This window comes from Esox lucius, chromosome 7 (genome assembly GCF_011004845.1).
Source record: "Esox lucius isolate fEsoLuc1 chromosome 7, fEsoLuc1.pri, whole genome shotgun sequence".
Taxonomy (NCBI): Eukaryota; Metazoa; Chordata; class Actinopteri; order Esociformes; family Esocidae; genus Esox; species Esox lucius.
In genome coordinates this window covers 25,132,813-25,146,827 of record NC_047575.1, presented here as the reverse complement: position 1 = coordinate 25,146,827, position 14,015 = coordinate 25,132,813, and the positions used below count along the sequence as shown (strand labels likewise).

The following is a 14,015-nucleotide window of genomic DNA, read 5'->3' as shown; positions in this document are numbered from 1 at the left end:
TTGGCACACAAAGCAGTGGTATAAGTAAATTAGTAACCAAAAAAAACAGACCTACGGGGTCAAAATCGGGTTTTTGCTCTTCCCTTTGATTTCATTACTCAGTTGCTCGGTTAAACTCACACACAGTGCACTTCCTGTTATGATTTGACCCCTGATATTTCTGAAACACAGCCAAATACTTTGAGTTTGTACTTCTTACACCTCTGCATGCTAGCTATGCGCAGAGTTTTGTTGCTAACATAGTTTTAATAACTAATTATGAAGCATTTGGCAGACTCTCGTATCCAGAGTATATATTTTAATTCTCCCCGGGCATGTCATCTTACGATCTTCTTGATAGATGCATGCTCTGGCAGTGAGTCCCCCCTAGTAGGGCGGTTTCTAAACACATAGACCTAAAGGAATGTATTGTGAGCAGAAGCTACCAATTGACATTTATAGTTAGGTCTGTAAATAATTGGACACTGTTTTGTTATTTTGGCTGTTTACCAAAGTATATTCAAGTTACAGTTTAACAGCTTTCAGGTGTTGCATTCCCATTTGGAAGCTGTTGCTGTGAACACACAACATGTGATCAAAGGAGCTCTCAATGCATGTGAAATAGGCGAACTTTAGGCTGCAAAAATATTATTAAAAAATCCATCAGAGAGATAGCAGGAACATTAGGAGTCGACAAATCAACAGTTTGGTACACTCTGAGAAAAAAAGGAATGCTCCGGGGAGCTCTGCAACACAACAAGGCCTGGACATCCACGGAAGACAAAAGTGGTGGATGATATAGAACCCCTTCACAACATCCAGCCAAGAGAAGAACACCATCAAGGAGGTAGGCATATCATTATCCAAGTCTACTATATAGAGAAGACTTCACAAGAGCAATTACAGATGGTTCACCGGAAGGCGCAAACCATTCATAAGCCTCATGAATAGAAAAGCCAGATTAGACTTTGCTAATAAACATCTAAAAAAGCCAGCCCTGTTCTGGAACATCATTCTTTGGACAGGTGAAACTAAGATCAACCTGTACCAGAATGATGGGAAGAAAAATGTATGGAGAAGGATTGGAACGCCTCATGATCCGAAGCATATCTCATCATCTGCAAAACACGGCGAAGGCAGTGTGATGGCATGGGCATGCATGGCTTCCAATGGCACTGGGTCACTAGTGTTTATTGATGATGTGACAGGAGACAGAAGCAGCCAGATTAATTCTGAAGTCTATAGGGATATAATGTCTGCTCAGATTCAGCCAAATTCAGCGAAGTTGATTGGACGGCGCTTCACATTCACTGGACAATGACCCAAAACATACTGTGAAAGCAACCCATGAGTTTTTTAAGGCTAAGAAGTGGATTATTCTGCAATGACCAAGCCAATCACCTGATCTCAACCCGATCGAGCATGCGTTTCACTTGCTGAAGGCAAAACTTAAGTATTAAAAATGAACATTTTATTTGTCCAATTACATTTGAGCCCCTGAAATAAGGGGACTGTGTATGAAAATGGTTGCAATTCCTAAACGTTTTACACAATATTTATTTTCAACCCCTTGAATTAAAGCTGAAAGTCTGCACTTCAATGGCATCTTGGTTGTTTAGTTTCAAATCCAATGTGGTGGTATACAGAACCAAAATAATAAACATTCAGTGTCAGTGTCCAAATATATCCAGACCTAACTATGTTTTTAGTGTTTACAGTTTCATATGGCCTTCTGCCAACCCATTAACAGGATGAAGAAGGTTTTGACGGCCCAGGCAGAGGCAGAGAAGATCCGTCGCATCGGTGAGGCTGAGGCCGGTTGCATAGAGGCTATAGGGAAAGCTGAGGCTGAGAAGATGAGGCTGAAGGCTGAGGCCTACCAACATTATGGGGAGGCAGCCAAAACCGCTCTGGTCCTAGAGGCCCTGCCGAAGGTCAGTATGTCAGGACTAAGGGCTTTACATAAATGTGTGGTGAGATGTGTCACACAGCTGCACAAAACCTTTTATACACACTCACCAGCCTTGTCATTAGGTAAACCTATCCAAGGATCAGCAGGATCCAGTCTGTGACATAATGTTTTCTTTGATTTGGTTCAAGCCTTCCAACTAAGTGTTGTGTTATGTGATTCATATTGGAAGATCACCCAGCTGAACAAAGTCTGTGTTATTGTGTTTGCACAGATCGCTGGTAAGGTGGCGGCACCTCTAGCCCAGACCCAAGATATTGTCATCCTGAGCGGGGACGGTAGTCGTGTGACCAGTGAGGTGAACCGGCTATTGGCTGAGCTCCCGGTGTCCGTCAACGCCCTCACAGGGGTGGACCTGATGAAGGTGAAGGGATAGGAGAAGGGAGGCGTGAACTCCGTCTGCCCAGACCAGTCAATCAATAACATGTATTTCATAGAGCCCTTTTTAAATCAGCAGTTGTCACAAAGTGCTTCTACAGATACCCAGCCTGAAACCCAAAAGACCCAACAACAAGATATTGATGCACAGTGGCTAGGAAGAAACCTTTAGAAGAGCCTGACTGTGTAGGGTGGCCAGTCCTATTCCGGCTGTGCTGCGTGAAGAGTATATTAATAAATGCAAATGGGATGTGTCTAGAGACATTAGGAAGAGTCCACTTCAGCTGCACAACCAGGTAGACCGGGATCACCAGGTGGGCTGTGGGCAGAGACAGCAGAAATAATCAGGCATCAACTAGATCTGCAGCACAACCAGAAGGACTTTGGACAGGGATAGCTAGGAGTCATCAGGACAGGTACTCCAGAGGAGTGGTTCAAGGGCTCATGTCCCCTTAAGATTCAAATGAACAGCAGAAACGTTTGACGTTAAACTAAACTAATGCAAAGTGAAAAATGGGGACTGAGACAGGACAGACTTGCCTTAGTTGCCTGTCACAAAACTATTGCAGTGTATAACCGGGGTCTGACACGGCTGTCCCGGACAAGGCCAACTTAGCAGGAAATAACTCCACTAGTGTTGCCAAGCACCAGTCCAAAGTGATACCAAAGAACCGCAAACCACCCTGAGAGAGGGCCAAGTATAGCACAGGGTGTTCATTCCCATTAGGGGTGGCATGGGGTAACATGAGTAAGCTAGTGACCCAACCAGAATGGCTTTGGAGAGAGGACATCCCAGGGGAGAGAGGGGAGCCTGCCAGTCAAAACCGCAAGGATGGTTTGTAAATCCAATGCCTTGCCATTCATCTTTCCACCCTTGGGCCAGAATAAACGTATTAGTAGACATTTTTATAACACTGAATCTACAGCATGCATTAACGTTTGTACATTTTACACCGAAGAAATAGAATGTTGCTGTGAAGTCCAAGTCGAATTGCAGTCTTTCCAGAGCATACTCACTACAGATTATCCATATTCTCCATATCCAACCTTACTGAGGTTCACCACATCTGTGGTTCCAAATAGCACGTAGGGCAACTCTTGTTGCCACTTTGCCACAGGGTTCTCTGTTGTTCTAGTGAAAGCTAAAGCTAACCCAGTCTCCTTCTCTCTCTCATAATTCCATAGATCCCTTTGCTGCAGAAGATGACCAACCCTCAAGCATGAGAAAACCCTTTTTGCACCCAGACTCCAATGCATCCGTCTTATGCACTCTTTAAATCAACTGCCTTCACCCAGAAACACTTGAAAACTAGGTTTTGTTTGTTATTACAAAGAGTCTAAATATTTTCATTTCCTAGACCCCTGGTGCCTTATCTTATATATAGGACCAGATTATCTGCATGTATTGCTGCTTACTAAAAATATACATATGTTTTAATTCTAAGTGCAGTGCCTTCAGAAAGTTTTCAGCCCACTTTACTTTTTCTACATGTTGTGGTGTTACAGCCAGAAAATAATATTAATCATACTGTGATTTTATTTTTATTTTTTTATCTACACAAAGTATTCCATAATGTTAATGTGGTTGGAATAAACATTTACCCTATACTTGTGCCCCATACATACAATTACACAGAAATGGAAATACAGCTAAGCACAGGCAAAATCCTGTCTACCACATACTGTGGTAGACAAATTCACCATTCAACAGGACAATAACCCAAACCGCAAGGCATTGCTTACAAAGACAGCCCCCCCCCCTCCTTCCCCTCTCACTATTTTTTTTTTAATCAAAGCTTTTATTGACAGTAGGAAACAGAGGTGGACAAATTAAGTGGAGTTAGGTATTGAACCCTAGTATAAACCTAGATATTTTAAGACTTACTGCCGTCAAAGGTTGATACATGGGTAAAATATCTATGTAATAAAGATACTGTAGTATTTATTTTTTATATATTTGGGAGGATTTTTATTTCTATGTAGATCAAAAATGAGAAATCTTGATCCCGCTTTGTAATGCAACAAAATCAATCAAGGCATTGATTACTTTCTAAAGGCATCATAATTATCGCATTTCTTTTGGACTAACTCTTCTTACATCTGTGTAATCTGAAATGTCTTGGCAGGTCTTTACTTCTTTGTATCATCCTTTTTGTTCTTCTGTTCATTGAGTTATTTAGTATGTGCCTTTTTACCAACTCCTTTTTGGTTGTTAATTACAATTAACATAATTAATGGCACCCTTAAAAAGTTGTGCATATGAAGCTGTGTTAAAGAACCAAGTAATAAACCAGGTAATGGGCTATAGTTTATGATTTTATGATAAATTACATGACAACACCTAAATGTTATACTCACATAATTTGTCAGAAATATATCACTAAGGATTCTTATAAATAGGATATTAATGTTATGTTTTTAAGTAAATCCTAAGGAACTGTATTTAATGTGTTTATTGCATGAAACTGAGGTAACACACAGAAAATCTGTAATCTAACACCATGGGAAAAGGCAAAGAGCTCACAAATGAAAAGAGACAAATGGTTGTTGATACCACTTATCACAATTAGTGAAATAATGAAGATGTTTTAATTTACTCATTTAATTCCCTTGAATCATTGAGGAATTACAATGTGTTATGGTTGTGGAAAAGGTTTAATATTGCTCATTACCTATGTTATTTCATACAGCCTTGTTTGCTCAACTTAATATTGGGTGCAAATAATTTTATACAGCATATCTTACCCTGATCCTCATATTATCCACCATATTCTGCCCTAGACTCTTCTATACATTCTTTATCTTTGGTATGGGAGAGGTGTGCATTGTTAGATATAGAAGACATGTAACACAGCATACATATTAACGTGTGCGGTTCTATGTCTGTGTAAAGCCATATACTGTCAAGATTAGCCTTAATATAGAGTCCTGCTAGCTTTCCTGATAATCTGGATTACCTAAATCTATCTGAGCTTTAACACTTGTTCTAGTTCTTTCCTGTTATTGGGTCATATGACAATGTGCATTTCAGTCTCTTAGGATAGCCAATGTTACGTAATATCCTGGGTCCATTATGTGTAGTTACAGAATAGTTAAAAAAGGATTTCTCTCTCAGTTTACCAGACTCCTTTGTTTCAGGATTTTACAGGGTGCTGCTTGCCACCCTCCATTAGGAATGCAATGCTGACATATCCTGACCAACTAATCATTAATCAGGTGTCTCCACATTCCCAATTTGCTTTAAATGTGAGACATTTCAGTGTTTTGACACATTTGAGTTGGACTACAGTTCATTTTACATCTGAAGTTCATTTAATGTTTTAGCTTTTTAGGGGAAATCTGACCACTTTCTGAACAAGTGACCTCAAACATGGCATCATTTATGTCTAATTGTATTTTATATTTCACAGAACCATTAACCTTCTGCCTTTTGTCATATCTCTGGTCTGAGGGAGTAATGTAAATCCTTCTGTAATAATGTATTTCTTTTTTTTTGCTTTTAGTTATGTTCTGCATGGTAGATTGTGTGATACAGTACTGTAAATCTAGAAGGGAAACTTTATTCTTTGATGAAATAGCTGGTTTGAATTGTATGAAATCAAAAATGTTGGAAAGATAAGGATTGTTGAAAGACTATCTAGACAAAGTAATATTTACATGGTCAAAAGGTTTGTTGAACTAAAAAAGTTTTCAATTTATTTTATATCTTCTTTTTTGGATCCTTATTTTTATGCTGACGTTCATCAAATAAATAGAAGTAGAATCAGATTTATGTATTTGAAGAATGTCTTTGACGACAGAACATTGTATTACTAACATCAGTCTTCATGTATCCATATATAAAATAAATGATTATTAAGCTGTATATTAAAACTCAATGTGTTTGTGTGAATATGTCTACTTTGGATTTATATTACAGAATACTGGAAAACTGGTCCCTTGTGGATATTTCAGCATGTAACACGTGAGACTCCTCTTCCAGTTTCACTGTGCTAAAATACTGTGATGTGCTGCCTTGTAATAAATCTTCTGCCACCAAATAGTTTCCTCAATATTTTTTCTGAGAAATAGTTACTCATGGCCTGTTATTATCTTCCAAATGTTATCCATTGTTAAATCAAAACTACAGCAGTCTGTATCCTTTTGTGTATGTTTGATAAGCCACTGAGCCTGTGTATATGCAATATACAAAAACTCAAATTTACTTTCATTTACATTTACTTTAATGTGCTGAGAAAGTGAGGAAACATTCATGGTAATAAAAACCCTGACATACTGACTTCTAACGTGAAGACATACGGAGTTCTTACATGAAGACATACTGACTTCTTACATAAAGACATACTGACTTCTAACGTGAAGTCATATGGAGTTCTTACATGAAGACATACTGACTTCTTACATTAAAACATACTGACTTCTAACGTGAAGATATATGGAGTTCTTACATGAAGACATTCTGAGTTCTTACATGTTAGTAGTTATCCTTATTACTTACATCTTAAGTTATTAAAATGTTGAGAAAGAGTAAAACAGTTCCCAGTTCCTTCTCCTAGGAAACCATTTCCCAGGAGACCATGTTGATTGTGCTCTGTAACGCTAAAGAGCAGCCCTACAAATACAAAGTGCAGTAATTATGTTAATACAAAATCTAACTTCAATCTAGACAGACTGTTATTTCTGATAATCAATGTTATAGTATGATTGACTGGCTTTTTCATATGTCGACAAACGAAATACCAAATTACATTACAGCAGCTCAAAGATTTCTGACTATTCTAGTAGTGGCCATGTTTTGTCTTTGTAGGGCAGTACTTCATTAATTTGGAATTACTTAAAATTGCATAGTAATGTGCCCCAACTGTACCCAGAGATGTCAGTAGAGCTCCACAAGGCATAGGGCAGAATGTTTAATTTGTACCTGACTTGTATTTACCAGATAATGGAGATTACTTCACATTCTGGTAATCCAAAAACATTTCTTGCAGCGGTGCCTTATTGGGGTGTTCTTTAACGGAGGAGATTACTTTAGGGACTACATGGCCATCTCTTAGCGGCCCTAGAGAGCCTGTCAAGCTGTTCTGGTGGAAGAGCACCATGCTGTGAAGAGGCAGGCACCCTGAACAGTCGAGCTGTGGTTGCCGGAGCTCCCTGTCCACCCCCAAGCCTGTCCTCGAGTCATAATGTGCCTGGAGCAGTTTCCCCTGGGGTCTTCCTGAGTGGACTGCTGACCCATAATTCCTGTTGAGGATGTCATTGAGGGGCCGGTGGCAGCCAGACAACGAGTGGGAGGGGCTCATCTCCAGACTCTCAGGGATGTTCATCCTGCTGACTTTGGGGGGCAGTGGGAGTGGGCAGTCGAAATCAGCTTGCTGTGGATGCCGCTGGCCCTGGTGGCCTGATGTATGGCTGTAGATAGGAGAGAGGTGTGGTGCTGGGCAACGTTGACCTTGGTAATCGGCTTGGGGAAATGTGTGATGCACAACTAGTCCGCTGCTCTGTGCAGGAAGACTTCTGAAACCAAGAGTACTTAGGTAGTGACTCTCACCCAGGAAAGGGCCTGGAACAAGAGGAGAGGCAACGTTTGACAAACCAGTATGCCTTGCCTCATTTTGCCCCCCAGGGCTGAAATAGAACAGAGTAAAGATTCAGAATATTAGTTAATTTCATTTGTTCATTTAACAAATCAAGCTGCTACAGAAATAATGTACTAATAAGAATGGTTCTTATTAGGATTCACAATTTATTGCTGACCATTTGAGATTATACACTTAAGATTGAAGACACTAATTGTTAACATCCTACCTGCCATAGCCCATGGTTGTGAATATGTTGTGTGTGAGGGTAACATCCTACCTGCCATAGCCCATGGTTGTGAATATGTTGTGTGTGAGGGTAACATCCTACCTGCCATAGTCCATGGTTGTGAATATGTTGTGTGTGAGGGTAACATCCAACCTGCCATAGTCCATGGTTGTGAATATGTTGTGTGTGAGGGTAACATCCTACCTGCCATAGTCCATGGTTGTGAATATGTTGTGTGTGAGGATAACATCCTACCTGCCATAGTCCATGGTTGTGAATATGTTGTGTGTGAGGATAACATCCTACCTGCCATAGTCCATGGTTGTGAATATGTTGTGTGTGAGGATAACATCCTACCTGCCATAGTCCATGGTTGTGAATATGTTGTGTGTGAGGGTATTCTGGATCCTAGGGTCTTGGACCCCGCATCCTTCCTGGCCAAAAGGCACGGCTGTTGCCCCTTGGTTCATGAAGGCAGAAATTAGTGGGTTAGGGGCAACAGAGAGAAACATGATGTCATGAGCCCTGTGTCCTGCTGCACCATGGGAATCCACTGAGCTAGACCTGGATATGTTTATATCAGCCTCATCATCTGATTCCACTGGTCTAGATCCTATTGAGACAATGAGGGACGGACAGAGTCCTCATTATGGGTCCCTGAGTGCTGGTCTAATGCACTTGTATTCATCAGTAGCTAAAAGGCAAACTATGAGTACTAAGTGAACAAAGTTAACTTTGCACAACACTTAAAAATGATCTATCCTACACTGAACAAAAAAACTAAATGTGAAGAGTTAAAGTTGAAATTAAAGAGCACAGAAATGTTCCATATGCACTGAAATTTGTATTTCTCTCAAATGGTAAGCACACATTCTGTTAAATTCCACTTAGTAAGCATTTCTACTTTGCAAAGTGCATGATCATTATACCAGTGAACCCACCAGTGATGGGGTAAATAAAAGGCCTCCTACAACACAATGCCAAAGATGCATAAGTTATGAGGGGGCATGCAATTGGCATGTTGACAGCAGGAATGTTTATTAGCCAACTGAATTGAATGTTTATTTCTCTACCATAAGCCACCCACAACATTTTTAAGATCATTTGACATTATCTCCAACTGGCCTCAAAACTGCAGACCATGTTTAACCATGTTAGCCCAGGATCACATCTGGCTTCTTCATCTGCATCACAAACATCTGCTTGTTTTCCTCACCAGATGCGCTCTATTTAATTGATCACCAATTGAGCTTGGTTTTCCTGTCCTGGACTAGGCCTAATCTGTATCCACAAACCTAGCCTCTAACTGTATTCAATTGAAAATCCATCTTTTGAAATGAGGTGTAATGTTTACAATTTCCTTTGCATATGTTTAAAATGTTATTAACTCCATAAGTGAATATACCATTTGAAGATTTGGATTCCAGCAGGCAGTGTCTTTCATTTTGTTTGTTGGAACTCTGAGCTTGCTTTTCCCTGTATCTACAGAAATAAAGAAAATAATTGGTGTGATCATGCAGCCCAGCTGTTTAAAGCATGAAACCTGCAACACTAGGGTTGTGGGTTAAATTTCCATGGGTAGCAGGACTGGGAGTATGATACAGATATATACAGATTCTCCATTGAGCTTGGTATTTGGTCCAGGACTAGGCTTAATCTGTGTCTGCGAAACAGATCCATAATGTCTTAGTAACATAATAATGATAATGCTCAGGAACAAAGTATACTGGCACCCCACTGATCAGAGCACAAGCATGATATAACAGGAGAAAGATATCAGATAGGAAAGTAAGATGCGTCTAAAAATCATGTAATTCTGAATCATACATAAATGTTACATTACATAATTTAGCAAATACCCTAATCACAGAGCAAATTACAATTGTAAATTCATACATTTACAAATGTTTTCGTACTGACACCCTATGGGATCTCATATCTCTGGCATTACAAGCATTATGCTAGTAAGCTACACAGGACACTGTTATGAGAACTGTAGTGTTTTTAAGCAACATTTGCTTTTCAGGTTTCTTGGAAATAGAAGGTTATTTTATCTCACCTTTTTCTATTCAGCCCATTGTCACGAAACCCTTTGGCAAAGGGATTGTTGTCTATCTTGAGTTTTGTTATCTGTTGGGTAAATAAGAACTCTTCAAAATGTCCTTTAAAAAATTGTACAAATCTTGTGATGTCCTCTTGTAGCTGCATATGCACAACACTCCAATCAATACAATGCGAGGTGTCCAGACCTTACCTCTGAGTTCTGATAGGCCGTTACAGCTATGAAGGCTGCTTGCGGGAGGGTGAAGCACAGATAACCTCCCAACGGAGGGTTGTGGGGGTCAGGAGACTGGACAATGTGCAAGCGAGGCTGGTACTTTTGCATGGAGTGAAGAACCACCTGCAGAACATAAGATACCTTACAACTATGCCTGTCCACATATACTCTAGTTACACTACCATTCAAAAGTTTGGGGTCACTTGTTTTTGAAAGAAAAGTACATTTTTGTGTTCATTAAAATAACATCAAATTTATCAGAAATACCGTGTAGACCCTGTCAATTTTGTAAATGACTATTGTAGCTGGAAATAGCAGACTTTTTATGGAATATCTAGCAAGGGGATCAGAGGCCCATTATCAGCAACCATCAGTCCTGAGTTCCAATCGCAAGTTGTGTTTGCTAATCCAAGATTATTATTTTAAGTGGCTAATTGATCATTAGAAAACACTTTTGTAATTATGTTTGCACAGCTGAAAACTCTAGGATGAATTGCAAAGAAAAAGCCATATCTCTGTCTGGTCAATAAAAAGAGAAGATAAAGATGGGCAAAAGAGCACAGACACTGGACAGACGTAGATGGGTAAAACGTGTTATGGACAGACAAATCTATGTTTGAGGTGTTCTGATCACAAAGACGAACATTCAGAAGATGGAGAAAACAAATGAAACGATGCTGGAGGAGTGCATGATGCCATCTGTCAAGCATGGTGGAGGCAATGTGATGGTCTGGGGGTGCTTTGGTGGGGCTAAAGTGTGAGGTTTGTATAGGGTAAAAGGGATGAAGCAGGAAGGCTATTAATCAATCAATCACATTTATTATTAAAGCCCTTTTTACATCAGCAGTTGTCACAAAGTGCTTTTACAAAACACCCAGCCTGAAGCCCCAAGGAGCAAGCAACAACAGTGTTGAAGCACAGTGGCTATCATTTTGCAATGCCATGTCATACCCTGTGAATTGGAGCCAGTTTTCTCCTACAACAGGATAATCACCCAAAGCACACCTCCTAACTATGCAAGAAGCAGTCAGCTGGTATTCTGTCAATAATAGAGTGGCCAGCACAGTCAACGGATCTCAGCTCTATTGAGCTGTTGTGGGAGCAGCTTGACTGTACGGTACGTAAGAAGTGCCCATCAACCCAATCCCACTTTTCAGGAGGTGCTTCAGGAAGCATGGGGTGAAATCTCTTCTGATAACTTCAACAAATTGACAACTACAGTTCCAATGGTCTGCAAGGCTGTAATTGTTGCAAATGGAGGATTATTTGATTAAGTTTGAAGGACACAATTATGATTTCAGTCATTATTTCTAACCTTGTCAATGACTATATATATATATAATTCATTTTTGCTATATTTCCTATTAAAACCCATTTATGTATGTTTTCTTGGAAAACAAGGACATTTCTAAGTGACCCCAAACATTTGAATAGTTGTGTACATTCTGCAACAGTATCTGATTTAAGGCAAAGTATATTTTACTGTATCATTAAGTAACATTCCGCAGTTATCAACTATGTTGCAAGGGTCATGGTGATGTACCACTTCTTGTGTCATACCAGGCCATTTGAGTTGAGGGTGCTATTGGTGAGTTTAAGCTTGTGGAAGGAAACAGGATACTGCATCCACCTCTTCCCCAGGGAAGGAGAGTCAGGGTGAATGAAGAAGCGGTTTGGAATGTGGGGCTCAGCCATACCACTCACCTCCCAGTGATCCGTGCTCCACTACACAGAGGAAAAGTGCAGTTTGGAGTCAACACACAATGGATAAAACATTTTCAAATAGAACATATGTTTTTAAAGCTTGTCAATGTATATAAACACAAACACTACTACAACTTTGTATGTGTGCGCAAGTGCGTGGAGCCAATAGATAACAATCAGAAATAAAGTGGTCCAAGGATCGGAAGGATAAGGCGAGGTACGTAGCCCTACCTTGTATTTGTTTTCATCAAACGGAACCATGTCCATCATGAAAACGTACATTCCCCGAGGATTCAACCCTGTCACAGTTACCTTGCAGCAGGGAAACATCCGCCTGTGTACAATACAATCAGACTGGATGTTTTTACGGTATTGAAACTGAATTCAAAAATTGTAATCGCAGTTTCGCATCAATAGCGAAAGATGATTTTCAAATGTTTCAACAGAATTACTAGTTGACACTACAAAGCAATTAAATGATTTTAACATATTTAATTTATAATGTAACTGTAATTAATAAGTGAACATATTTATATATCCTACCTTCCTGTTTTGGTGATCAGCATCTCAGTTCTTATACCTCTGAACTGTTCCCATAGTTCACGACCCTGGAGTGAAACCCGGACTTCAAGGTCTGAAATCTCGGTTTCGTCCCTGACAGTACGGCTGCTGTCCTTACACTGGCCTCGATGAACGGCGTCTTTCCAATATAGTAGAATGTATTTGCATCACTCAGCACACGTTTTGTCTATCAAGGTTCATGTCTTTTTTCCACAAACCTACGACATTAAATATACACAGACTACCACTGTTAAAAAAGTAAGAGCTATTCACGCTTATTTGGGACTACTTCAAGCTATCATGCATCATATTTAACAACATTGGTAATACTGTCTTTCAATCAAACACAAACCAACCTGGTAGGCAACAGCCATAGCTCTTGGTCTGAGAGTTGAGTGGGTATGGGTAGTCACCACAACTTGGACTTTCCTCATGCATATACATGGCCTTGGAGCTCCTAACAGTGCTCATGTTGTTGTCCCGCTCTGATATACTCCAAAAACATACTGAACTGGGGAACTGCACTTGAGATTTCATTAAGGTGGCTCTCCTTATACAATATCCTCCCATACAACACAAGACAAAGGTGTGTGTGGTGTTGGGACATCAATCAGAAGCCCACTTTGATCTTTATACAGACTAGCCTACGTTATTGTGTGAAAAGTGGGGTGGGGACTGGGTGGCAGTAGGGATCCCCAACTCGAGAAGAATAAAATCCCAGACTAGGTGCTAATCACCTAGGCAGTTCAGCCGGCCATTATTACAGGAAACCGGTCCTATCTTCTTTATTATACTGGATGGCTGGCTAGACAGAAAAAGGTTGGGGAGTGTCAATGCACATAATGTGTGTAGAGTGACACCTCACTCCATCAGTAGTGTCTTCCAGTCCACTGCTGCTAGTTGGGTCTGTCAACTGGACAGAGGTACTACTGGGATAAAGTGACTCTCTGAAATGTTGCTTTTATGTGTCATATTTTGATACCTAAACAACAACTTCTAGTAAACGCTGACAAATTGCTGACAAATTGTTGGAGATATTGTTCAATGATGTTCAAGGCAGGTAGTAGGCCATTTCCTTTTGAAAGCATAATCCTAAGGTCTGATGGTCAGATGTGATGTCATCAGCATCTCCCCTTATTAGATAACACATAACATGACACCATACTGTATCGGATTTCAGAATATCTTAAAAAAACGTAAACAGGTGAAGCCTGTTCCAAGGTAAAACTTTACGAACTTAAAAGATCCAAGGCGCACTCGTATGACACTATAAAAAGCCTTTGTTAAAGTGGCATAGCGGAGGTATGTGTTTTCTTTCTGTGTTTTCTTACCTCCACTAAG

The 14,015-nt window shown here is 40.0% G+C and overlaps 2 protein-coding genes across 5 annotated transcripts in view; one reads left to right on the top strand and one right to left on the bottom strand.

The window, feature by feature from the left end:
- Positions 1–6,366, top strand: part of LOC105030985 (flotillin-2a) — a 21,435-nt gene extending 15,069 nt beyond the window's left edge. For all 3 annotated transcript variants that reach the window (XM_020048253.2, XM_010905135.5, XM_020048254.2), the window contains 3 exons: positions 1,730–1,913; positions 2,163–2,312; positions 3,512–6,366. In XM_020048253.2, coding sequence (XP_019903812.2) covers positions 1,730–1,913; positions 2,163–2,312; positions 3,512–3,550 — 373 coding nt within the window. In that variant the 3' untranslated portion in view covers positions 3,551–6,366. The remainder of the gene's footprint in view (positions 1–1,729; positions 1,914–2,162; positions 2,313–3,511) is intronic.
- On the bottom strand, positions 5,751–14,015 carry tbx16l (T-box transcription factor 16, like). Of its 2 annotated transcripts, XM_020048252.2 has the most exons (10): positions 13,031–14,015; positions 12,657–12,813; positions 12,345–12,447; positions 11,970–12,134; positions 10,386–10,532; positions 10,191–10,261; positions 9,537–9,613; positions 8,489–8,591; positions 7,263–7,951; positions 5,751–6,938 (listed from the first exon to the last, which is right to left on the bottom strand). In XM_020048252.2, the coding sequence occupies exons 1-9, from the start codon at positions 13,242–13,244 to the stop codon at positions 7,276–7,278; spliced, it is 1,713 nt and encodes a 570-aa protein (XP_019903811.1). In that variant the 5' UTR covers positions 13,245–14,015; the 3' UTR covers positions 5,751–6,938; positions 7,263–7,275. The 2 variants fall into 2 exon arrangements, with proteins under 2 accessions (XP_019903811.1, XP_019903810.1); XM_020048251.2 differs by having other exon boundaries at positions 5,751–7,951.

Bases quoted from the DNA above. Each gene is read 5' to 3' on its own strand.
- tbx16l (XM_020048251.2), bottom strand. From the start codon at position 13,244: ATGGGAGGATATTGTATAAGGAGAGCCACCTTAATGAAATCTCAAGTG. The intron at 12,448-12,656 runs GTAGGATATATA...TATTGTACACAG, and splicing joins CTGATCACCAAAACAGGAAG to GCGGATGTTTCCCTGCTGCA. The intron at 10,533-11,969 runs GTATGACACAAG...TATGTTCTGCAG, and splicing joins CCCTCAACTCAAATGGCCTG to GTGGTTCTTCACTCCATGCA.